General features: G+C 39.3%; 1 protein-coding gene across 1 annotated transcript in view; it reads right to left on the bottom strand.

The window, feature by feature from the left end:
• Positions 1-2,520: 2,520 nt before the first annotated feature.
• PAG1 (phosphoprotein membrane anchor with glycosphingolipid microdomains 1) overlaps positions 2,521-24,529 on the bottom strand; it is a 106,955-nt gene continuing 84,946 nt past the window's right edge. Inside the window, exons 2-7 of the mRNA XM_062568169.1 lie at positions 18,748-18,959; positions 16,046-16,097; positions 15,414-15,510; positions 11,006-11,604; positions 6,068-6,127; positions 2,521-3,781 (exon numbers count right to left, since the gene is read on the bottom strand). Of these exons, the coding sequence (XP_062424153.1) occupies positions 3,431-3,781; positions 6,068-6,127; positions 11,006-11,604; positions 15,414-15,510; positions 16,046-16,097; positions 18,748-18,872 (1,284 nt within the window). The 5' untranslated portion in view covers positions 18,873-18,959 and the 3' untranslated portion in view covers positions 2,521-3,430. The remainder of the gene's footprint in view (positions 3,782-6,067; positions 6,128-11,005; positions 11,605-15,413; positions 15,511-16,045; positions 16,098-18,747; positions 18,960-24,529) is intronic.

The following is a 24,529-nucleotide window of genomic DNA, read 5'->3' as shown; positions in this document are numbered from 1 at the left end:
GTCTCGTGGGCTGGAAGCAGATCTCTCCTGCCGTTACGTCAGATAAGACTGCCAAGATAAGAGTCTCTAAATCTGACAAAAGACAGAAAGGTAACTTGGACTAAACACTCCATATTAAACTTTGTATTACTGTGTCATCTGTCAGGACCCCGAGACTGAGAGATCGAAGAGATGTGGATAAAGCATATCCCTAAAATACATGATTGACAGAATAGTAAAAAGTAAAGGTTAAACTCCTATTTGCAAAATCTGAGATAAAGAAGAAAATAAAACACAGTCTGAAGCACTGAAGCCACCCACCCACCGCTGAAGCGCTTTCTCTGCTGCGATAGCCACTTTGAAAAGGTTGCTACCAAGCTGAGCATCATTTAAACCATAAGGAAAGTGTCAGCATCACAGTACTGCAAGCCCAGTACCAGCTCCCAGTGCATGGCTGTATGAGCCGGGTTAAAAATAAAAACAAATGAAGAGAGGAGGAGGGATTTCACTGTAGGAAAAGCAAATATAGGGGTCTGAAGGAGCAGCTGTCTGCCTAGTGCACAGGAAGGATGGGACTGAATCTCACTTCCCTCTCTGCAAACCAACACTACGCTTCTGCTCCGAAAGAACAGCAAAGTGCAAGAGGGCAGTCCCTCCCAGACTTGATGATCTTGAATGACGGTAAGGAGAGAATGGTGAGATACTCTTCGAGTGGTGCATTAATTTCTTCTTTTGCAGCTTAAAATTTCGCAATTGGCAGTTTAACCTTTTTCTTTGCTAGCATGAACTTGTGTTATATTTTGATCTTTAACCTTGTATTAAACTTGCATCTGGTGAACCTGGCAAGCCTCAGTTTGCTACTGTTTCTCCAGAGCAGTTATGTAGATAATGTATAAGGCAAATCTGTAAGGGATAACTGCATCTTGAGACAATTTGGGGAATTTTGGGAGTTGGGAAATGTCTCCCACTAATTTGCAGTAGTCAGACAGATGGGAACATTCAGTTCCCCTGAATAAGAAGCAGACAGAAAACATATACCTAAGGACTTCAGACACTCTCTTATTACAAAAGATCTTCTGAAACATGAGAGATCTTATCTTTGGCCTTAAACAGTACGAAGTAGAAGGAGAGAACAGTCAAAGGAGAACTTAATGAATTTACATTCAAGGGAACAAAACCAGAAACATTTCTGAAGGAAAATGTCCAGAAAGGAAGATGGAAGTCAGCTTTAAAAGAGGGACATATTGCAATGAAGTGGAAGCAAAGGGTTTGCTGTAACTGTGAAAGCATGACAGCATGATCAAGAACAAGATGGATGTAGGCTGACCTGAACTGCTTTTATGACTCTTTTTTATGAAGAGAGTCATAGCTCAAGTGTCCTACATTGTTGCATAAGGTCAGGATCCAGGAAGCCTGAATCACCCGAACGCAGGCAGGAGTTGACTGCACACTAGCACTGCTCCTCAGAGCCACTGCAGTCCAGGCCAAGTCCATAAACCAGTTCATTGCTTTCAGCTATCAAATTATTTGCAATAAATGTGTGTAAACAAATCTATGTTTGCTCTTTATTGTACCAAGTACTGGTGTGGCACTGGCCAGTGATTTTAGAAAGACTCAATATGTCAAAAATCAGTACCAGGAAAATAAATCTATTCTAGGTTACTATGCAATGAGCCATTTACGTACTGTTTATTTTAAAGTAAAAATAAAATACTCTTCAAGTACATGCCAAATATGATGTGTATGAGTGCTACCAAGTAATTTATTCTTGTATCCAAATTACACGTATATGTGTGTATACACAGGGATATGTGCACATGTATACACATAACTATAAGCATGTGTCTATGTGTGTAAATTCTCCACTGTAGGAGTGGCCCATTGCACTACTGCAGAAGAAAACAGAAGTATCAGTCCACTATCTACTTGTTTCCTCTAAGCACTCTGCTTTGTTTTTAGCAGTAACAGAACAACTTGCAGAATAACTTGGTATCTTTGCAATGACAATAGCTTTCAAACTGCTTGTCAGAATCCCAAGCTAGATCTCCCTCAGTTGTGACCCTCCTGCTCCTTTTACCAGAGAAGGACCAGTGGCTATCGCAGACTAAACCCCATTCTCTCTTCTTCTATTTTTTTGCCCACTGGCAGTGTTGTTTTACACAGGCTCTGTAATTATGAGCCTAGAAATAGCAAGGCATGTTCCACCCCCCTGCTTACGAGGATAAAAAACCCAATAGCAATTGTTCATTTACATGCTTCTAATGTAGCAAGTGTTCTTCAAAGGAAAAACAAATAAAGTCCAAACAAAGAATGGGATTCCTTCTCTTACATAAAAAAGCAAGTTAATCTACAATAACTTTGTACCTGAAAAATATAATGTAAAAATGAAAATCATCATCTCAAGACAGTACATAAATTTTCCTACATAATAAACTAGGTTAAAAAAATTTTAAGTCTAAAAACAAAGAGTAAAATTCTTAAAAATATAAGTCAACACTCTTAGACTGAACATTACACCAACACATTAATTTGCACAGCTTTTTGATGCAACACGACAATTGTCGTGTGTGTGTAAGTATTATATGTGCACACAATGGGAATAGAGCAAGAAAGCTAAAGGTGCCATTTAAAAAAAAGTATTTCACAAATATTTAAACAAAACAAACCCCACAAACATCACTATGTATCTTAAATACTGAAAGTCAAGTTCTACAGCCCTTAACATAAAAAAAATAATAAAAAAAAATAAAATAAAGAGCCTACAGAATTAATTCAAGTACATCTGGAGTAGGTCCCTTGTGAAGTAAAGTATTGTTGTTTGCACTTTATTGTAATGAAAATGGAGCAGAACATACTGATATTCTGACTCCCTCTCCAATCCCGTCTGACTGCTCATAGTCTTGGCAAGCTGAATTACAGAGCTCTCCAAAAGACATGAAAGTTAACACACCTTCCCCACCCCAGCAAAGTAAGTCTGAGTTGAGGCATAATGATCTGTGATTTGCTCAACAAAGATGAAGGCTGAACTTGAATGAAAAATGATTCTTGAAAAACAGCTTGAAACAAATGACATAATCTTTTAAAATTAAAAGCTAGCTTTGTGTAAGCGCAGTCTTTTTGGTATATGATCTTCTTGAGAAAACACAGCACACTTTGCAAAATTCCCAAATTCTGGTTGTCTTGGAAGTGGCAACACAAAAGCCTTTACATTGTTTTAGTCCTAATTCTGAACTGACGCAACTTTTCTAGTGAGCTGCAATCCAAGAATATCCAAGAAACCAAGAATAAGCTAAGGGATATTGCACCCTCGTTGAAACATGCATTGCTTCCTCACAACTTTTGTTCTGTACTTAACTTGGTTCCTCAGCAGGAACACTCTCTTCTTGTTTCACATGTTCCTTCTAAAATTCCAGCTGATAAGATAAACGCTGAAATCTGGCTGCCAAAGTAATTAAAGTCTGGTGAAATCTCTGTGGTGCTGCAAGTCCCCTATGCTCTCATAGTCATTCTCTCCTGAAAGAGCACTGTGGTTTGTGTTAGGCACAGACAAGGTCCTGTCTTCTTCCTGGCTCACTGTCTGGATAGCCTCGTAGTCAGGCTCTAACTCCCCGTTTGGTCTGTCTGCTGATTGAGGCACGGTGGTAGTATTTAGGGTGTTTTCAAAGTCCTTTACACTTGCATAGAGGCCACTGCAAATAGATGGGGACCTCGGAGATGCAACTTCTTGAATACAGGTGTAAGTAGAATCCAGTGCCTTGATGGCCTGTCCTGGCTTACTCACCGAAGAGTACATGGCTGAAATCTAGGAAAAAAAAAAAAAAAAAAGAGAGATCTACTGAGTAAATACTGAGCATGGCCAGTGCTCGTGTGCTAGTTTGTACTCCTTCTATCACAAGTATACCAGTTGCCTAATAAAAGATATGACCCTTCAATAAAAAACCCAAACCTTCCTTACAAACCTTTTTTTTCTTGCACACATTTAAAAATTAATTTTCCTTCAGTTCATAAATGTAATGTGCTTAAGTTCATAAATGTAAAAATTCTCTGAACAAAATTCCCTCCCAGGCAAATCAGACCCAGGACCAAAAAGAATGGCTTCACGAGCAGGAGCTCTTAAAAGTTTTGTCATGCTTTGGAGCTAACTTGGGCTGAAGGAGGAGACAAATATCAAAAGAATGATCAATTTTGCCAGCTGGAATCTAGGAGAAGGATGCAATTTGAACCTTGTTTTTTATTTTTTATAGTAGTGGCTACTATTATGCTCTTAGAGACACTAGAACAGGATGGTAGTGGTTTGTAGTGATTATAGGCACTAGGAAGGACCAAGACATGTGAAAAGAAAATTAAAAATAAGGAAGTAAGTTTACCACACCAAATAATAGCAAATACAACTAGTCAGTGCTGATCTTGATATAGAAGGTCTGTTCCTTTGACTAGACTGCCTACAAAAAGGAGCTGCAGATCAGTCACTTTGAATCCAAGACCAGAGACTGAAATCTCTCAGCTCCTATAAAGAGAAGGGCAGGAGCAGAAGTCTAGCTCCCTCTAGCTACAAATGGCATCCATAGGACAGCAGACAAGGGCAGAAAATTTTCTCCTGTAAGTTAATTTGTCTAACGGCACAATTTGCATGAGATGAATTCTAGAAATCCATTCAGAGTTGATCTAACAAGTGGTAAGCTCAAGCTAGTGCATGAAGAAAATTCTTAATGAAGACGTAAGGGGCAGCCCATGCCTCTGCTCCTCCCTCAACCACGGAGGAGCTGACAAGGCTGGCACCGAGTGTAGAGAGCCACTCTTGATTCCTTCTACCTACAACTACCCTTCTCACAAAGCAGAAGGCTGAAATTCCCTACTCTGGTTTTGTGATAGCTAACATCACAATTGCAACACAACTCTTCTCTTCTTCTTACAGTCTTTACCAAACATGCAAGGCCACTCCGAATTTGAATTAAACTAATTAAATAGTAGATAGGCATGAAAATCTCTATTACCATTAAACGATACTGAGTGGTGCAGATGAACTAAATCACTTCCATTAATATGGTGTTTAATTTTTTCTGATGAAGAGAGACATCAAATTGCAGATGCCAATACTTCTTACCTTCTATTTATTTCAGTCAAAAAGCCCCCAAACAACCAAAACAGAGATTTTCACAGAACTGTAGAGAGGTTGAGGTTAGAAGGGACCTCTGCAGATCATCTAATCCAGCCCCTCCCCCTGCTCAAGCAGGGTCACCTAGAGCACATTGCACAGGATTGCGTCCAGGCAGGCCTTGAATATCTCCAGAAAAGAAGACCTCACAACCTCTCTGGACCACCTGCTCCAGTGCTCTGTCACCCTCACAGTAAAAAAAAAAAAAAAAATCCTCATATTCAGGTGGAACTTCCTGTGTTTCAGTTTCTGCTCAGACACACATCTACCTTTTCCCAGCATTAAATTACATGAACCCAGTTCAAGAATCAATGTATTTGCTAATGTTTGTGAGTGCTTCTCCCAGCAGAAAACATTAGCTCACTCAGCTGACAGCCAAGTTTGTGTTTACTTTTATGTCTGGAAAATGTATTTATAGATTGCACAGGGGTTATTGGAGATTATCACAGGCAACCTTATTTTTGTTTAAATTTTCTGTCTTTTTTTCAGTCTCCTCAATTTATTTGACTAGCAAACATTTTAAGAAACAGTTTATGTTCCAGTACTTTCACTATGCTTCAGTTTATTTCTCAGAGCCCCAAACACTTTAAATGGGAAAGGTGGAATGTGTTTCAGAAGGCCATTGGTTACTGTTCTTAAGAAGCACTCTATACAGATCAAGGAGGAAGCTGCTCTAGCAATCAAATAGCTGTGGCATCCCATTATTTACTGACACCATTTTTTTAGCCTCGTGGCATGATAAAACCAAATGCTAAAATACTTCTGATTATAGGAAAGTGGTTCTACAAACTCTGTACAGAAAAAACTCCACTTTTATTTTTTCTTCAGACAATTTTGATCTTTCTTAGATCCTGCTTAATCATATCATTATGCCAACTTCTGCTCGAAAAATAGTCTCGAGTTAGTTATTGTATTTCATGCAACAAAACCTACATCGTCTTCTGTAAGAGATGGATCTTCCTCTCGAGACTTGTAAGACACTGAACTAAGCCTCTGGAAAAAAAAAGAAAGAGAGAAAGAAAGGCTCATTACAAGTCATCAGTGTGAAACCTATAACAAAACCCTCCCATCACAATCAATACATTATATTTTATAGTCATTTGCTTGCTAGTTCCATTTTATATAGCTAATATCCAGAGTATGTCTTTGGAGATCAACAGCCCTGAGGTTAGCAGAGCTTTTTAATGTGTCAGCTCTTCTTCCAACCTAAAAAGAGTGAAAATAATATTAAAACAGACTCTGCTTCACTATTATCTCTGCATTTAGATTTCTAATGAAGTAAGAAAGAGTTTACAAAGTCATATTGACAATTAATATTGAACTGTTGTGAAACAGTAGTCAGCCTTCTACACAATTTTCATATACACTTCTACATTCAAACCAGGGTCTAGCACCTTCCTAATGATTATTATCCTTCACTCAAAGGGTTCCAGAAGTGCTCCAAGAAGCTGTAGCCTCCTCCACCATGAAATGTAGCAACTGTTCCTAAGTGCACAGCAATGCTGCCTTACAACGGGTGACAACCGGAAACACAGAAAAGACCTAATTAACCCAACCTGAAAGGAGAAACTGAATTCTCAAAAGCATTGGTCTAGATGCAATCCATATATTGAAGATAGTAACAGAGCTCAGGATGGAGCGCTTGGTTTAGTGTCAAATTCACTTTAGGCATGCAAAACCTACGATCGTGAAACACCAGGGCAAGCCCTTCTGCTGTTAAGAAAAGCAGTTAGGATCTTTATGGCAGTCAAGACCCTGATTGCCTCCCAGCGGATGCATAGTCCCTCCCCGCTAGGGCAAGCACCCTTTGCTGGAGCTTCTGCTCCACAGTGATTCAGAGGGAGCCTACTAGCACAGTTTGTTGAGTAGTTTTACTCAAATTCTTCACACAAAGTATTTCAGACCTCTTCCAGTGTAGAGCAGGATTGAGAAGAAGAGCTATTTTTGGCTCAATTAATCAAATCCAGCTTCCAGAAATATATTAGATAAAGAGCTTTTTCATAGGCTTATTACAACAGATGCTTTCCTATTTCTATTTTTCCTGTTGTTTTTACTTCTGATAAATATCAAGTTTTATAAACTTCTGACGCCGTTCTGACAGAATTTCTGACCCAAACACCCCTGAAGTCTGCTCACTGGTTCCAATAAGCTTTAGTTCAGCCTTAGCTCCCTTCTTTCGCACTGTCTGTGCAAAGCATTCTTTGACTTGTTCTTTGTTTACTCATAAAAATAAAAAATAAAATGAGAAGTTAACACATATTTCAGCAGAGGTTTTTATTAGATCTGCTATACTACAGCAGCTCACTTTAGTCTTTCTTATTTGCAGGACGTTTTTATTGCTGAGGAGTAAGTTACTAGTTTCATCCTTGCACATTAAAACAAATACTGCTAGCAAAACTGGGCAATATACTATTTTCTTTAATTAATGTGTAAATAAGCATCATGGATCAAGATTCCTTCTATGTTTCTCCATTCAAGTACTGAGAAATATCCAAAATACTGATGATGTGACTCGTTTCCTCTGAACCTCTCACTCATTCTGTTTTCTAAATGTAGACCTGTGACCCATTGATTTTGAAGGATCTCATCCTGTTGGGAACTGAAAAAAATATATATACTCCTAAATATTTTGCACCTAGCAACGTCATATATAAAGCTTGAAACTTCAACAACAGCAAGAGAAACAGAATGTGTGCCTATTTTCTTTCCACTTCCCTTTTGTTCCTCAACAGCACTTGATTTTTTGCTGTTTGGCTCAGCTGTTGCTCCTGACTTGGGCACCAGAACAAGAACCTCATTCTCCTCAGGAGTGTTTCTGAGAGATGCTTTGCCCATCCTCAGACTGTGCAAGTCTGAAATCAGATGGGCAGCAGCCAGATGTACACAGAGAGATAGAGAGCATTTCTCCCAGTATTCTTGAGATTGCTCACTCTAGGAAGACCTGAGAAAAAAGGAGATTTCTACTTCCTTTTTTTTTTGGATCAAGAAAGAAGAATTAAAAAAAAAAACTCCTGACTCTCCAGTTTTATTAGAAGAACTACTGCCAAATTTTTCTAGGTGCTAGAGGCCTGTAAGGTATTTTGCTATTAAAGGTGCTTTTCTTCACCAAGATCTTCCACGGGATTTGGCTAGCTTGTACCTAATAACCAGATTAGATAACTACTTTTCCTGGTTTATTGTATGTCTGGCTCTTGAAGTGATCCTTTATCCCTGTATCTAACTGCATGTCGGTGCTATAGGAAAGAATACTGAGTAAGTGAAGTGCTTAGTAGGAGAAAAACTGTTCACTTTTATCAGGCTCTACCTCTACTGGTAAATTAAACAGCGCCAAGGACTGGCGTGACACCAGAGCACCTTTTTGCACTGCTGGATACTAGAATGGTCTCTGGCTGGGACCAACTGACACTGTCCCTCCTGAACATGTTACAGGGATTGACATGGGATGGGAATCATTCCCAATGAGTGGTTCGGATGAGACCATCCTCTCTCTTTTGAGGGGTAGGAGCCTGAAACAGCCTGGATGTGTCTCCTTCACAGATACAGCAGTCTTTAGATACATCAACACCCTACCTGCCCCAGACAGATGGCCTTTCACCATCTGGAGCCTGCTGTTTTTGTGCCCTGTTAAGCAAAGCCTCACTGCAGGGAGATGGATTCATGTTATGTCCAACCTCCCTGCTCATCAGGGGTCAGCAAGTAGGTTGAAGAAGCTGGCATACAGATGTCATTATAAGCAAGGCAGCTAAGTATCCTCAGAAGAGACAAAGCAAAAAGAGACACATACGGAATCTGTTTAACTAAAAGAGATGTAATTTAAAATATATTTACATAAACATTGTGTTTTTGGTTGCCACATCAGAAAAAATAGCCATCGCTGTGAACTGCTTGAAGAAGCAAAATAGAGGGGAAAATTATCATAATAGAAAAACAATCCCACAACCACTTCCATGTACAATGCCAACAATAATGACATTTATATATTCAATTAATTACCATTTTCAACTCTGCTGCAGCTGCAGCTCTCAAGGACAGGACACGCACACACTTCAATGCATAATGCATGTACCTAGCAGAGTACGTGGGAACAATCTGATGCTGCTGAAGCTTTAACTCAGAATGACTTTAGCTTTGAATAATTTTAATTAGACAAACACCTTTTTTTCTGGTGCTTAGGGGACTGCATGTGTCATCTCTTGATTAATCCTTCAAAACCTGAACCATTTTAATCAGTTCCCAGTCCTTGCAGTTACTGACATTGCATACATGGTGTGTTGGGGAGCTACAGAGTAGTAAATGCATTTTCTTTGTATCAGTGACTGGGAAATAAAATGATTTTCTATAAGACTTTCTGCACCTGGTAGGAAAAATGTCATTGTTAATAAAAGCTGTTTCTCTAAAAGACTAACTAGAAATTATATATGCCCTGAATTTGGTGATAGGAGAGGAGGGTTGGTGGATTATCATTCACAAACCCATGTTAATTTTCTACTAAAGAGCTTGTTATTTGCAAGATTGTACTCTGAAGAGTCTAGATGAACAATTTTAGATTATCAGTAGTCTTCAGTTTATTCATTTTGACTCTATCATGCTTTATATGCTATATTATGCTAATGTGTTCAGCAGTTATTTAACAAGGTATTTTTCAGTCCTCTGCCTGGATTATTGAAATACTTCAAACAAGAGAATGACCAGAAACAAGTAACAATCCTCCAGCTCTGATATGATCTTTCAGATAAATCTTTACATTAAAATGTCACATCAAATCTTAAAGATTTTTGAAGATTTTCAACATTATCTAACAATATTTGACAACTCAAACACCAAAATTATATTAACCTGCTAAAATCACAGTGCTGTTCTGAAAAAAATGCAAACTCAGCAATTTGTGACAACTCAGTCTGGTGATTTGAAAGGATCCTTCAAATTAGTTCTGTTGAAAAAATTAAAATGTTAAAATAAACTAACTTGCTGAAAATGTGATCATTATATTTTTGTCTCATCCCCAGTCTGGGGGAAAGACTAAGTTGCTGATAAAAGGCACCTTTTGGCTGTCATTTCACCAGGCAGAAATTCATTTCTCTGTTTACATGAGGCATACAGAATTTGACAAGTGTAAAATCTGTAGGTTGATAAACTACTCAAGTGTTTTATGGTCCTAATGCTGTAAAGGATTAATATGGGTATTTAGCTCAGTACTTTTTCATCTGTGATCCTTTGTATTTGTGTTTGAATTGCTGAATAGCAATTACAAGACCAAAAGCAAATTTTACTTTCTAAAATCCTACAGTCGCAATTCTCCCTGTCCCTCTCTCTGCTGCTCTCTCCTACAAAGGCAGACTGGCTGAGTGGCTTGAGCCGATGCCTAACACTCGCACAGCTCAGCCAACATGGCCCCACAAAGGAAGCATTTCTAAAGCTAGAGCTTCTAACCCACTCTCCTTTTCGTAAATTTAGATTAAAAAAAAAAAAAAAAGTATGAGATTCTGAAAGAGATGGAGATGCTAACAGAGACACTGGACACCTACTGTAATAGCTCCCACAAGTATAACACCATTGAAAAAGAAGCAGAAGCTTCCTATGCAATTTCTGAGTGATATCGGTAACAGCACACTGCCACTGTTAAAAACTGAGGTTCCAGCAGAACAAATACATAATTCAGAAGTTACATTTTCATATTTCTGTATTCTGTAGTTTTTGTCTTGATGTTCTTTGTTTTTGTGACTTTAACAGTTTACTGTTAAAGTTTACGGATTATTAACAACAACAACAACCAAAAAACCCACTATGGTCCTCCCCAGGTACATCCAAAATGACTTTTTCTCTCTATGACTATATGACTGTCCAACAAGGACAACCATTTGTAGTGTTTACCTTCTCTGGTTTACTTGCTCCTTCTGTCCCTTGCTCTTCTTCCACTTTTTGTTCTTGCACATTCTCATTTTCATCAAGAAGTTTCATGGGTACTGGAGGGGGGGGCTCATCCTCTATATCTGGTGTGTTGCCAAGAGGGCTGCCCGAATTAGCACTTTGGCGACTTTTTTTATTTCGATCAACAGATGCATATTCTGCTGATTCAATTCTGCACTCAGGGATCTGAATCTGACCTTCAGAAACCACCAGTGAAGCCCTCGATTTATTGTTACAGCTTCTTTCCATATTGGCTACTGCTCCGACATCTTTAATTTCCTTCACAGTTTCATACAAGCAGTCTTCAACTATGTTCTCTTGAGAGGAGCTGTCTTTCAGGACTTCATAAGGCCCTTCCATTCCAAGACCTTGATCATTTTCTGCATTTCTAGCTGAGATGATGGTTTCCATGGTACCGTTAGGAGGAATACTGGGTAGTTCCCGGCTCTGGTGACATTTAATGGATTTTCCAAGACTATCCTGCTGATCTAGTAGATCAGAGACAGACGTTTGTACTTCTTCATAAGGCTGGATGCAGGCAGTTGTACTGTCCTCTGAGAGAACTAGAGAAAATTTTAAAGAATTATTTAAAGCAATTGCATGACTAAGGAAGCTGAATGTGATTTAGTACACTCCACATTATTTAGTTTTTGCATTTCTCACTGGAAAGGATAAATGATACAAATATTTGGGAAATATTCTAGTAGTCATCATGCTTTTCAGTTTATCAAAAAATTTCTGTTAAGGAGATGGCTGCTCCTCTCCTGCTCAAATGTCTTTCTCACAGCATCATAAATGCTCTGCACACCCACAAATCATTTTACATGCAACAGTATTAGCAGCAAGTCCAGACGACTGGTGGAGAGGTGCAAGTATGCAAGTAAGCTCAGCTGGCTTGCACTCAGTTTAACTGAATGCTTACAGACAGCTCAGTATCCTCACACGGGGAATACTGATGTGAGGTCTAGAACCAAGTACGTTTTAAAAAAAAGTCTCATTATTCTTTTCTTTTTCCAGTTCCCTATCTTTTGGAATCAAAAGAGAAGATATTCCTGCTTTCTGCCTACCCAGTCCTCACTCTGTTTAACATACTGGCCAAATTCGAGTCTGAACCACACCTAGTTCCACCTTGCTGAAAGCAGCCTCATTGCACAATACACCAGCAGCTCCTTATTGGGAGGCTATGCCATACTTTCCTTAGTCTCACAGCACATAATGTAGGTTGACAACTTACTAATGAGCCAGCCATATGCACAAAAGAGAAGATTAGGCTTCAAAAAGTGGTGTTAGGCAGAACATGTTATTTTAAGTCACATAAGTGGGCCACAAGTCACTGTCACAAAATGGGTATTAGGGATTGAAATTTATGGGACTTCTCATCTTACAGGGCACACGTATGGCATTTGCTTGCAGTCATAGATACATACATGGATACATACAGGCATGTTTCTGGTAGTATAGGATATGTCACTTCATGTGACCTCATTTTCTTAAAAAATCACCTCAGAATAGCTTTATTTTTCTTAGTACAGTTCCTATGGTACTCTCTCAGAAAAATCAACACATTCCTCCATTTTCTTTAGTATGTTTGACAATCAGTACTATTGATTTGGTGGTTTGCACATATGTTTCTTTTTCTTGTGCTTTGGGCAGATATTCTTATACATTCAGATCTCCCCTAGGGAGCTACAATCTGACAGCAAAACTCAGATGGAACTTAAGGCACGAGATGCTAATTGCTATCTGAATGGGAAATATGAGGAGAAAAAAAACAGAAAACATCCTTCTCCAGTCACTTGACTCCTATATGTGACTGAGGAGGAATTGGAGACATGCAGCGTGTCCTGTACAGCTCTTGAGGAACATCAGGAACCACCTGGAGAAGCTTCAACATCTGTTTTTCCTTTCTGGCCCTTGCGCTCAGGGCATTGTGCACTATGCAGAGCAACTTCGCTGTCCCCAGGTAGCATCCATCTGCTTCAGTGTGCAGTGGGATAATCAGAAGCAGTGAGAGCTCACACTTCTGTGCTGTTGTGGTTATGAGCACTGAAGCACAAGCGGTTGTCCTAGGTAAAATACAGTGTTGTCACGAAGACAACACTGGCAAGCTGGGCAAATGAAAAAAATACATTTGATGGTGTGGCTTTCACAGCCTTGTCCCTTCTCAAAAGGCTAATAGAAACAACAAAAGAAAGACAGAATTTTTAACATATAAATATATACTAAGTAGAAATAAGAAATTAAAGCTAAACAGTTCCAGTTAGTCAGATGGGTTGCTATGCAAATTGTAAACTGAGTAATATCAGACAGTCTAAAAACAGTCTGATAGTTGACAGCATGCCTTCTAGTAGCACCTTCTGACAGCTGTGTGTGTGGTGACTAGGGGCAAACAGAAATGGTCTCCTACTGTACAGCTTTGCTCCCTACATTGCATCGCTTTGTGGGCTAAATACACCTGAACATGAAACAAGTCAGTGTAAGGGTGCGGGAAATAACTGCCAAAAAAAAAAAAAGTTTCAAAATTCCTTTGGCTACTTGTCTCCAAGGGTAAACATTTAATAGTTTAGCCTCCAGCTTCTTGGTGAGATTATGAGTTCAGCTATAATCTGGGGAATGCAGCCCAGTGTGTCAGTGTCTAACTTGGAGAGAACAGTTGGCTCCCAGGAGCTCTGAACTGCGAGTGTGTTTATTTTTAGGATCAGCTGAGTAAAATACTTTCCAGGGTTACTTGAGTGTGAATCATTCTGAGTGTTCAGCACAGCAAAGATTTTTTTTTTTTTTAAAAAAAAGAAGCCTATTTATGTTTCCTGTTTTCTAAAATACAAAAATACATTCTAGTGATGACAAAAACTGCTTAGTTCCCCTTGAACTAAGGACTGGGAAGTGTATTGTGCTTATTCTTTGACTTAGACTATTTTGTGGATGCTTAGTATCTACTAAATCTCCTCATACTGTGCCTAAAATTCATTTTTATATTTTCAGACCTGAAGGGAGACTAGGTTGTGACTTGAGGTGTTTACAGAGCTGATCCTAGTAATACTTACCTGTTTAATAACATATGAATTCAAAGGGATGCAACATTTCAGCATGCTTTATTTTGTAGAGGGTAGATTAAGAGACTGGGGAGAATAAAGCAGCAAAGAAAGAGATTACAAAAACACACAAATTTCAGTTTGTAGTAGCTGTTTTGGAAAAGCCAAAAACTACTGTTATTCTGTCTTCAGAGCCTGAAAGCAACTGTGCTCCCAAAAAAAAAAAAAAAAAAAAAAAAAAAAAAAAAGAATTCTTGCAGTATCTAGGGGAAATGGAGTAAATTGAGACAAATCTTCAGTATTGAACCAATCCCACTAACAGGTCTAGTTAGAAAACTTTTGAAGTTTCATTCCAGCTGAGAGGAAATGTAGACTGATGTAACCTACAGGCTTACAATGATGAAGAACCTGAAATGTTAAGAAGTGACCTAAGTACCTGTAAGGAGGTAGAGAGACAGATACACACACACACTCAGACTCAGACTGGCGCTCACTTTAGTTCAGCAAAAGAAGTTTATTTTCTAGCTGGATCTATTCCTCTACTGAGTTTACCATGAAATTGCACAAACACTTCTGACTGCGGGGAACAGGACAATGAGTGAGTGAGAAGAAGACACCATGGTATAAAGTGGGTGCCCTTTTAAGCTGGCACTGATGTTTTAAAGACTTCATCAAGTGACAGCATCAGACAGCGTGGGATTATGATCAACAGCTGTAGGCTCTGGAGGAGGGCTTGAAATAGTTTTAAGGAGTCAAGGAGTGTTTCTGAAGCTCTCAAGTTCACTTGCATCTTTGGTCACATCCCAGCTCCACAGCTGGACAAGATTAAGAGGGCAGCATGATGATCTAGTTTCTCCCAAATGCAGCTTGTGGCCTGGAGGGGGCCCCAGCACCTTCCCACCGTGGGGTGGCCTGGAGGACTGGGAGGCAGGGTGCAGGGCTGTGCCACAGGTGCTGCTACAACCCAGCATCTCCATGGGAAGACGGCTGACTTCCCTGCAAGGCAGTAGTGCTCACAGGGTTTCCTACTTTAAAGAAAATTTTATGTAAATTAAAGTTCTTTACAAAAAAGGGCTTCCCTTCAGAGAGCCATGTGCCCTGTTGCTGCCCTGGGATGCAGCACGACTTGTGCAGCTGCTCTGGGGTCAGACCTCCAGGGATGATCAGAGGAGAACGCAGGGTACTCAGGCAAACAGCAAGACTGTGCCTTAGGAATGCTGATGGCTAGAAACCTAAGCTGTGATGGATTACAAATGCATCAGGGAGCAGCTAACTTGGGAACCAACGGCAAGGGCATGGCACTTCTTGTTCAGCCCATTCGCAAGGACTGTATTACTCACCCTCGCCATTGCTGAGTGCCCCGTTGTGGTCGCTGCTTGGAGGAGGCTCAGTAGCTGAACTTGTGATAGAGTGGCTGAACATCTCCTTATCAGAAGGCTACAACACAAATTAGGTAGATTAAATGTTTGCAGAAACAGTTAGATATGCTGTGGTTTTTGTTTTGATCTGAGGAGCTCTAACTCGCACGCAGTATTGGTGGGAGAGGCAGATCACACCTATCATACTCAAAGATTTATGTCCCTGCATTTACAGATGTTAAAATGAAAAACATAAGTATGTCTAGAGTGATCTCCCTTCCAAACTCTATAGTGATTGAAATTACCATGGCTTCAGTGAGTCAGAAAAGAGCAGCTGACAACTGCACTTGTAGAGCAACCTAAGCGGAAGAAAGGCAGAAGATTCAGTGACAACCATGGCAGAAAGAGCAAATGAAAGTGCAGATCACTGGGATTTACAGAAGTTACCCTACTTTTCTTATTCTGAAACTTTTCTTGAAGTTTCCCTTCCTCAACAGTATCTAAATTCCTTATCTATTTTCCAGCCTGCAATACTTTTGCAAAGGCCTTGGTGCAAATCTACCACAAGAAAGATACAAGCTAGTAAAATAAGATAAATAGAAATAAATATTTACCACATTCATCAGATTTTCATGATCTCCATTCTGATGTTTCGGCTTCTTCTCCCTTAGTGAAGAAGTATAACATGTTACTACAAATTACACTAATAAACAAATGTCAATCATTAATAGACTGTATGGACCTCTTGAGAGCAAATTTGCAATCCACCACAATATTGTAATATGAATAACTGAAAATTGGGACTGATATGACCTCAGTGTAAGGTCACCACAAGGCAAGGTGGTCATGAACATATTTAAAAAGTTATGACAAACAAGCGCACACACACACAAACCTTTCTCTTGTTCCAGCGTAAGATCACTGTAAGAAGTAACTGATTATAACCAAAATACTGTGAATAATATCCTCGCTTTAATCATATCTGAAATGTTCAGAGATACATAAGGTATATGTTTTGGTGACAGACTACCTGTAAAGTTTCTTACCCCGTGTTACTTCTCTCTGTGATGGGCCTGACCAATTTGACTTATCAGAATGACACTTTGGACTGAGTGCAGGCTGCTCGCAGAGCCCAAACAGCAACATCCCACGCACTGTCAATTGGACCGCTCTGCCGATTCCCCAAACACTGCAAACCACAACCTACCCTCATGCAAACTGAAGCAGATCCAGATGAATCCCACTTACGCTGATGCAGAGCCATAGAAAAGGCACCTGCTTTTGGCTATTTTTGACAAAAGACTATGGCATAGTCCATACCAACCTATATGCCTAAATTCTGCCAGATGTCTTTTTCTGTCACCATTAGGCAGCTGAAGGGTTACACTTGCCATTTTTCCCACCCTACTCTTCATGTTTCCTCTGGAAGTACAATACTGCTGCTGCCTCCTTTTGGAAATGTGGGGTGCGAAAAGAGAAGTGTGTTGTAAAAGGCTTGTTTGTGGGACTCTATACTTATGCAATTGCTCTGGATTTATACCCCTCTCTAAAAGGAAAAAAGAGAAAAAGGATTCCTCTGTTTAAATTAAACGAACACTAAGAGCTTTTTCTTCCTCTCAAAAATCCATCAGGATTTTGGACACATTTTCAAAACCTTGGAGAACACCATATATAGTTGCATACACTTATGTTTGAAAGTATGCTTTAAAACTGTCCGTTATTTCACAAGTTGGGCTAAATTTGCATGTTTTGAAAGAGGCTTGAAATCTGAAAAAAAAATCAGTAAAAGTGCCTATATTGCTGGAATCAAACACTCTCATAGACAGGAGAATAAAGTATGAGTTCAAGCCATTAATTAGTGCATTTCTCTGATTCTTAATCATTTTGGCTTGAATAGCAGGATCAATTTCCTAGTCTCCAGGAACAGACAAAGTGAAGCTGAAATGTATGGGAATTGTTTTGCTTTTCTTTTTACCTATATTATTTGTCCTGTTCGACCCACCTAATTTTCAGGTCATAACAATGCTTAGTTCCAGTTCATTCTACAAAACTCTCTGTGCTCTCAGAAAACATGGCCCAATTAACAGTCCAGATGCTGAATTAGAAAAGCATGCTTTAACGTGCTGTGTCCGCCCCAGCCTCTGTGTGTATCAGAGGGAGGAGAGCATCTCCCAGAAAGACTGAGGAGCAAAGAAGGCTTTGCTTTCCCCATTCCAGTTGACTTCACCATGCTCTCTAAACTGGATATGCAGGAATGCAGCTGATGAGTATTTATTGAGAGGGAATAGAAGTAACATTCCACTTCTGTCCTGCAAAAGCCTGGGAGTTGGAAATGCTGTCCTGAGAGCTGAAAAGTGTCTGGTGTCTCAGATTGTCTCAGTAAATTCAGATTTACTTGTGAAGTTGGGCCATTTGGTCTGGCTTACTGGCCAGTGTTACAGGAAGCTGTGTGGCCTGCCCTTTTCCCTCCTCAGATCAGCACCGTCTCATCCCATGCTTTTTAAAAAAAGCTTTGCCATCTTTTCAATTTTTAAGAAAGTGAAAAGCAAAACTTTTTCTTTTCTTTTCTTTTTCTTTCTTTTTTTAAAAGACATTTTGTACTCCTTGAGCTAGTTACAAAGCACCAGTTAATACTACCGCTGGTATGAACAGACTATTCAGGACAGACAGAAGTATTGACTTCAAAAATGTTTTTTAGCTAAGATTTAAGACTAACAGTGTAATCTGCTATTTAGATTAGCCTAGATACACCAAGGTGATCCAATGTCTAAGCACAGCATGGACAATGCTTAGAAAACTGCCTGTGCTGCCCCCCACTCCTCTTCCCATCATGTCATGGACACTGCACCACAGGTTATTACTGCCAACGTCCCTGTGCAGTCCAGACTTCAACTTAAGAGAGAAAGCACTTAGCAGAAACATTAGCATTTTTCCTTTACAGCAAAAAAAGTACTTTTAGATTGTTCCTTTACAGCACAAAACCATTAAGAATTGTTCAAGTTTGCTCCGAAAGAAATTTTGCACAGTCAGAGCTGAACTCCCAAATACATTACCATGGGGATAAAAGCTGATGTGAGGAAGCTAACACACAGAAGTGCCTGTGGGGACACCATGGCAAAGGCAGTGAAGCATGAATTGACTTAGCTCTCTGAAAACATGAAGTGACTACTTTGCAGTAGCTTACTATTTTGCGGTAATTTATTTCAGTACCTCAGCCCCCAGTATTTCTTGCTAACTAGTTATTCATGAAGCTATTTCAGTCCTTGCAATATTTGATTCAAGAAAAACTAGTGCCACCTAAACTACTGAGTCTTACCTGTTGCAGCTGGAGCAGAGGAAGATGAGGAAGGTGAGGAATAGGAGTGTGGTCATAGCTGCCAAACTTCCCCACAGGATGGCATGGACCTCCCCACTGCTTAAGAAGCCACCGTCTGGTCCCATGATACTCGCAGGAGCCGGTGTCACTTTGGGATGAAGATGTTATTCCTTGGAGAGTGCTGGCATCTGTGCTGAGCACACCTTCTGTTTCTGCACACAGAAAACCACATTTGGAAGTAATGACAGATTCTGAAGACAACGAATCTGCACACACAAGTCTGGCAAGAGAGATTTTTCAAATCTAGGTCTTACAGAAAAAACAGTTTTAAGTGCAGGACAGCCAGCCAGAGAGATCTGCAGCTGCAATTTCTCATGGTGACATGGAACAAATCTTGTCAAATATTAACACAAGCTGTTAAGCATTAACAATCTCAACATGAATAATACATAGTACAGTATCTCTGTCCTTGTATTTTGAGGGAAAAAAGTGTTCAGTTCAAGACACAGAATAATCAATTTGTGATGATATTTGTTAACTTTATTGAAAAGGGAGCTTTCAAAACAGCTAAGACTCCTGCCAAGTTAGCAAGACAAAAAGAATGGTGGGAAGATTTCGTCTCCTTTTCTCTTAATGTCTCATGCTGCCTGCACGTGACTAGGTGTTTAAAGTACAATGTCAAATAAGCTAGGTTGTTTTTAAAAGGAACATCACGCAAAAATTTCTTGCAGTAGAGCGGATCTTTTTTCTTTCTGTGTGAAATGTTTGTTTTCTTATTAGTCTGCCCTGATTTATTTATTTATTTATTTATTTATTTATTTATTTATTTATTTATTTTGCTTTTCCCCAGTTGAGGATAATAAAGACAATAAGAAGAGTAGATAAGTAGATAGACACAGCATTTTTCAAGAACTTGAATTATCACAACTTTTGCTACAACACAGTAGCTTCTGGTGAAACATCCCAAGTTAACTGCATTTACGATATATAAGTTTTGGTGTTCAAAATGTGCTAAAATATAGTACTTATTTTTAATGTAATACATTGTTGACCTATGGCAAAATTTAAAGGACGACTTTCATTCTGCACAGCTGAAGATATCACAGTCCCCACAATTTAGAAATATGTTATGCAAAGTCAAGTCACAGCCTTGCAGCTAGACTGTAGGATTGATAAACATTCAAATAAAATATAATAGTTAAGAAATTAGCAATAACTTTTGGGGAACGAAAAAGTATCATAATCTGAGACTGACTAATGCCTAAAAATACTTAGAATTACTTTCATTTTATCTATCTATTTTCATATATATACATGAAATACATATATATACACCTTGGTTTTTTTCCAGCAGCAGCAGCAGCAGAAGCACACTTTTCACTAGCAAATTCAATTAGGCAATAATGTCAGATCTGTATCAGAAGCACTCTGTTACCATGTTGATATTAAAATCTTATGAGAAAGAGCTAATTTTCAAGAAAAGACCATTCACATCAAAGGAAAGGAGCAGAAGGAACTTAAATACTAAGCTATGTGACTGGGTATTTCTTACAAGGACTACTCCTATATAAAATTAGCTCATTGAGTTCTACCATGCTGGATCAGACTTACAGACACATTTCCTAAAGAACCAATTTTTACTGAATCACCCACAGTGAACAGAAGCAATCTTTTTAAAATATTAATTTGCAGTCCTAATATAATATATTGATGTATTTTCTGGATATTAATTAATGGAATTGCAATGAAAATGAGGGGAAACATACATGGAATTTTTTTTTTTCCTGAACCTTTCTAGAGATATCCCATTGACTCTGATTTATATTTACTGCGGGGAGCAGAGGGTATAAGGAATACAGTGAAAAAGACCTAAGGTTAGAGAAGTTGACAGAATAGGATCAGAAGTTTCTCATTCTAGGAAGACAGACTTTGAAGTGGAGTTAAATATTTCTAGTTTGGCTAAGTAGTAAGAAAATCAGATAATCTGTAACTTTTAATACCTAATAAATGCAAAGGATGGGAGAAGCAGGCATACCACTCTTGGGCAAAGCCCACAGCTGCCTTCCTGGCAGCTCCACACTGTGGGAAAAGCGTAGCCACTGCAGCAGGCATCGTGGGGGAGGACATGCCCAGCACGGTCTTACTTCTGCGGGAGCTTTGGTGCAATGCTGAGCTCTGCACTTCTCTGGTTATTGTTGGAGCTTGGAAAATTAAACACTGAAAAGCAAGCAAAGGCCACTCTAAAAAAGAATATTTATGTGGCAATGTGCATCTGATACAGCCCTATCTACTAAAGCAAAACTTGGGTTTTGTCTACACTGTCTACACACGTGGTCACAGCACTGACTGCAAAACAGAGACATCTTAAGAGAAACAGAATCAAAATTAGTCAGCAGAAAACATGGTCTCATGCCTGAAAAGACCTCTTGGACAGGTGTACTGGAAGAGATTCCTGTGGAAGTGATGGACTGTCCTTCACCTGGCATTTAGAAGACACTCCAAAGCATGTTGTGGTGAGTAAGTAACTAGCTCCAAACCTTTGTTACAAATTTTGAATGTATTGTTTTTCTTTTCAACTTTCATTTTTTTTACAAATTTTCAAAGGCATTTCTCCAACCTCTCAAAACTTTCAAAAATCCATCCTCTTGACTTAAAAAAAAAAAAAAAAAAAAAAAAAAAAAAAAAAAAAAAGGTTTTTCTTCTTTCCTTGGGGAAAAAAAATGTAAAGGGAAGAAAATGAAAACTGAATAATAGCTTTTTTCCAACATTTTTGTTGTTCTTTCTTCCATATTTTTGTCAGGAAACAAATACAACAGGAGAGGATTCAAATGGAAAAAAAAACCTTATTTTGTAAATACTGGACAAAGAAGAAAATATAGGTAAAAAAAAAGGATAGAGATTTCAAAATATTCTTCTTTTTTTTTCCAGAAAACAGAAACAAATGATTATTTGATTTTTTTAAAGCAGACACAAAGGTGTCTTGAATGAAATCATTTATGTTATTTCTAGGGATAAGTTTATGATTTTATGCCTGCACTGAAGAACAATACTACGTTCCTCTCAGAAAATGCAGTGAACTAAATAACCTTCCAAAAGCTAATATGGCAGGCAAAGTTATTCTCTCATTCTACAAATACATTCTCATGCATTAAAGCTGCTGGCCTAATGAATTAAAGGTAATATCTGAGCTAAGGAAAGCTAAGGATGCCCGGGACAAAGACGCACAGGACAGCTGCATCCTTTAAAGTCTCTGTACAGAATTAGGAAGTTACAAGATGAGCAGCAGCTGGTGGAGTTGAGAGACAGAGCTTAAAAAGGACTGAGATCAGAGGCAGAGAGTCAAGGGAGATGTGCGTTTCAGTGTCAAGAGTGAAGTGCAAGACTGAAGCTAGCAATAAGAAATCCTACTGGGCAGAAGCCAAATGGAAGCAAGAAAAGGGCCAAGGACAGAAACTGTAGTTATTCTACAGTGAAAGACTAACAATTCAGATATAAGGCTTTCACTGTAAATTGGAAAAAAAAAAAAAAAAAAGGAAAAAAGAGAGAGGTTGGAAAAGGTCAGAAAAGTAGAGTGGCACTTGAACTAAGGGAGGCAACTACTAGAGAAACTGGTTACTCGTGCGAGCAGAACAGAGCATTAAATTGGAATAAATTCACAAAGACTGAAGTGGTAATGAAGCCCTCCACGAGAGAAGCCTGAGCAGGCGAGGTGTGACTTCTTTCAGCTTCTTATACTGCAGGAGTTGGATAAGTGCAGGAAAGGAAACCTAGAAGCTGTTCAATGGTCTACTTGTTATAAGACAAGAAGTGAATATAATCATAATACAGGAAAGCACATCTGCATATGCTTTCTGCTGAGCATGGCACTCTTCTAATGGTATTTGTCCAGCCATCAGAGACTGTATTCCTTCTTCTTAATGCTTCCCAAATGATGAGGCTGAAAGAGTTTCCTTTGGGGCACAGAGGAGAGCTTCTGAAATACTGAAGGTTGGACAAGCACCCATCAGCCACCTGAGCAGCCCAGGATGGAAACCTGGCACGGAGATACAGTGAAAATACAGCCATCTGCTTTCACTTGGTGAACGCCTGGACCCCAAATGGTTAATGGATTTTGGAGATGCTCAGAGGCTAGCTTTACCAACACACTTAGCTGCAATTGTAACTATGGAACAACAAACAGCTAATTTTAAAAATCTCTTTAGACACCTTAAACAATTAACTACTGCTTTCGCAAGAAAAAGTTATATTGTGCTGCCCCCTGGTGAATCTTTCCTTTAGGAAAAATACATTTGTGCCTGTTGTTATCATTGTGGCTCATGTGACTGTACTTCAGCGCTTCAGAGAACCCCATTGCTAAAAGAGGAGTCTTTCATCTGCTTGGCTTGGGAAAAAAACCTACTACCACCCTCGGAAGACACTCAGGCTTGAATATTTTAACCTTGCAGAGAGACATCATTGAGAGAGCAATGGTTGGCTGAACTTTTTTTTTTTTTTTTTTTTAAAAAAAACTGTTAAGATCTTTTGAGATGAAGATTTCTTTAGGTTGTACTTCTTTCAGAGAAAGGCAAGAATATCTTTGTTTAGAAATCTCCACACAAGTTGCAGGTAATACTAAACTCTAATAATAACAAAGACAGGCCTGAAATATTTGGATAAGAAAATTTATTTCATCTAGGATAAAATACAAATGACTTCACATGTCAAAATCATTATCAGTTCAGAGAAGTAATTCTTACATTATGCTTAAGAGAATTTCTCCTTCTTGATGGATTTTTTCCTTGTTTTTTAGACATAAATATTTGCCAATAGTGGGACCTATATGACAAATAACACCAATAGCGATTTCCCAACAATTGCACATAAATGCACAGAAAATGTTTTTTTCATTACATGACCCTCATTTTCATAGCAAATAACATGTTATTTTTCCTTACAAGTGTTCCTGGGATAAAGCACAGCTTAGGCATTTCAGCAAGGTTTGATGATGATGCAAGTCTGCAATGTGGGGCACAACAGCAAATTTGTTGCCAAGCCAAAGAATGCGAATGTATCAGGGATGAAGCCACTTCGAATCCAACATACACAAGAGAGTTTGGGGAGGCTGTGGTTTTAAGGAGAGCCAGGAGTGGGAATTTCTGCTAGTGAGGAAGCTGCTGCAAAAACTTGCATTGAGAACTGAACATCAAAGCCCACCAAGGGACCGATTAGGACCCTTTCGATCGAGGATCTGGTCTGTGTTTATGGTGCGGAGTTTCAGGCAATGTTAGTACCTGACGTTGCTTTGCATGGTGCTGGGGTTGGGGCAGCCCTTGCGAGGTGGCAGCATGGCCCCACGGCCACCCAGTGGAGAGGCTCCTGGGGCACCTTGCCCACCGTCCCTCGCTTTGGATTCTTACCGCTGCTTTTGGGCTTTACATTGCCTGTTACAGATCACCTTAGGCCCACACTTTCCATTAGCTTCCCAAGGAGAAAGAGTGGGAAAAGCTGATAGTGTCACCTTTCTGGTTTTCTTTATGAATTATAGATATGGCATAGGCAAGGGAAGAAATTGTTTTGACAACTGAATGACTTTGAATGTGAGAACCCAAACACAAGAGGACAGGATAGATTCAGGGAGATTTCAGAGATCAAGACTCTCTGTCCTAGACTGACAGACCAGATTCAGCTAAAAAGGGCACTGACCAGGAGATTCACGTGCTGATCCCCTGTGAGAAATCTTGGTTGCAAGCTTCCTTCTCCAGCTGCTCCATCTCCTAATGCTCTCTTCTCCTTCTCTCCCCTC

Source organism: Rhea pennata, chromosome 2, assembly GCF_028389875.1.
Source record: "Rhea pennata isolate bPtePen1 chromosome 2, bPtePen1.pri, whole genome shotgun sequence".
Taxonomy (NCBI): Eukaryota; Metazoa; Chordata; class Aves; order Rheiformes; family Rheidae; genus Rhea; species Rhea pennata.
The sequence above is the reverse complement of the archived record's forward strand: the minus strand, read 5'-3'. Positions and strand labels throughout refer to the sequence as shown.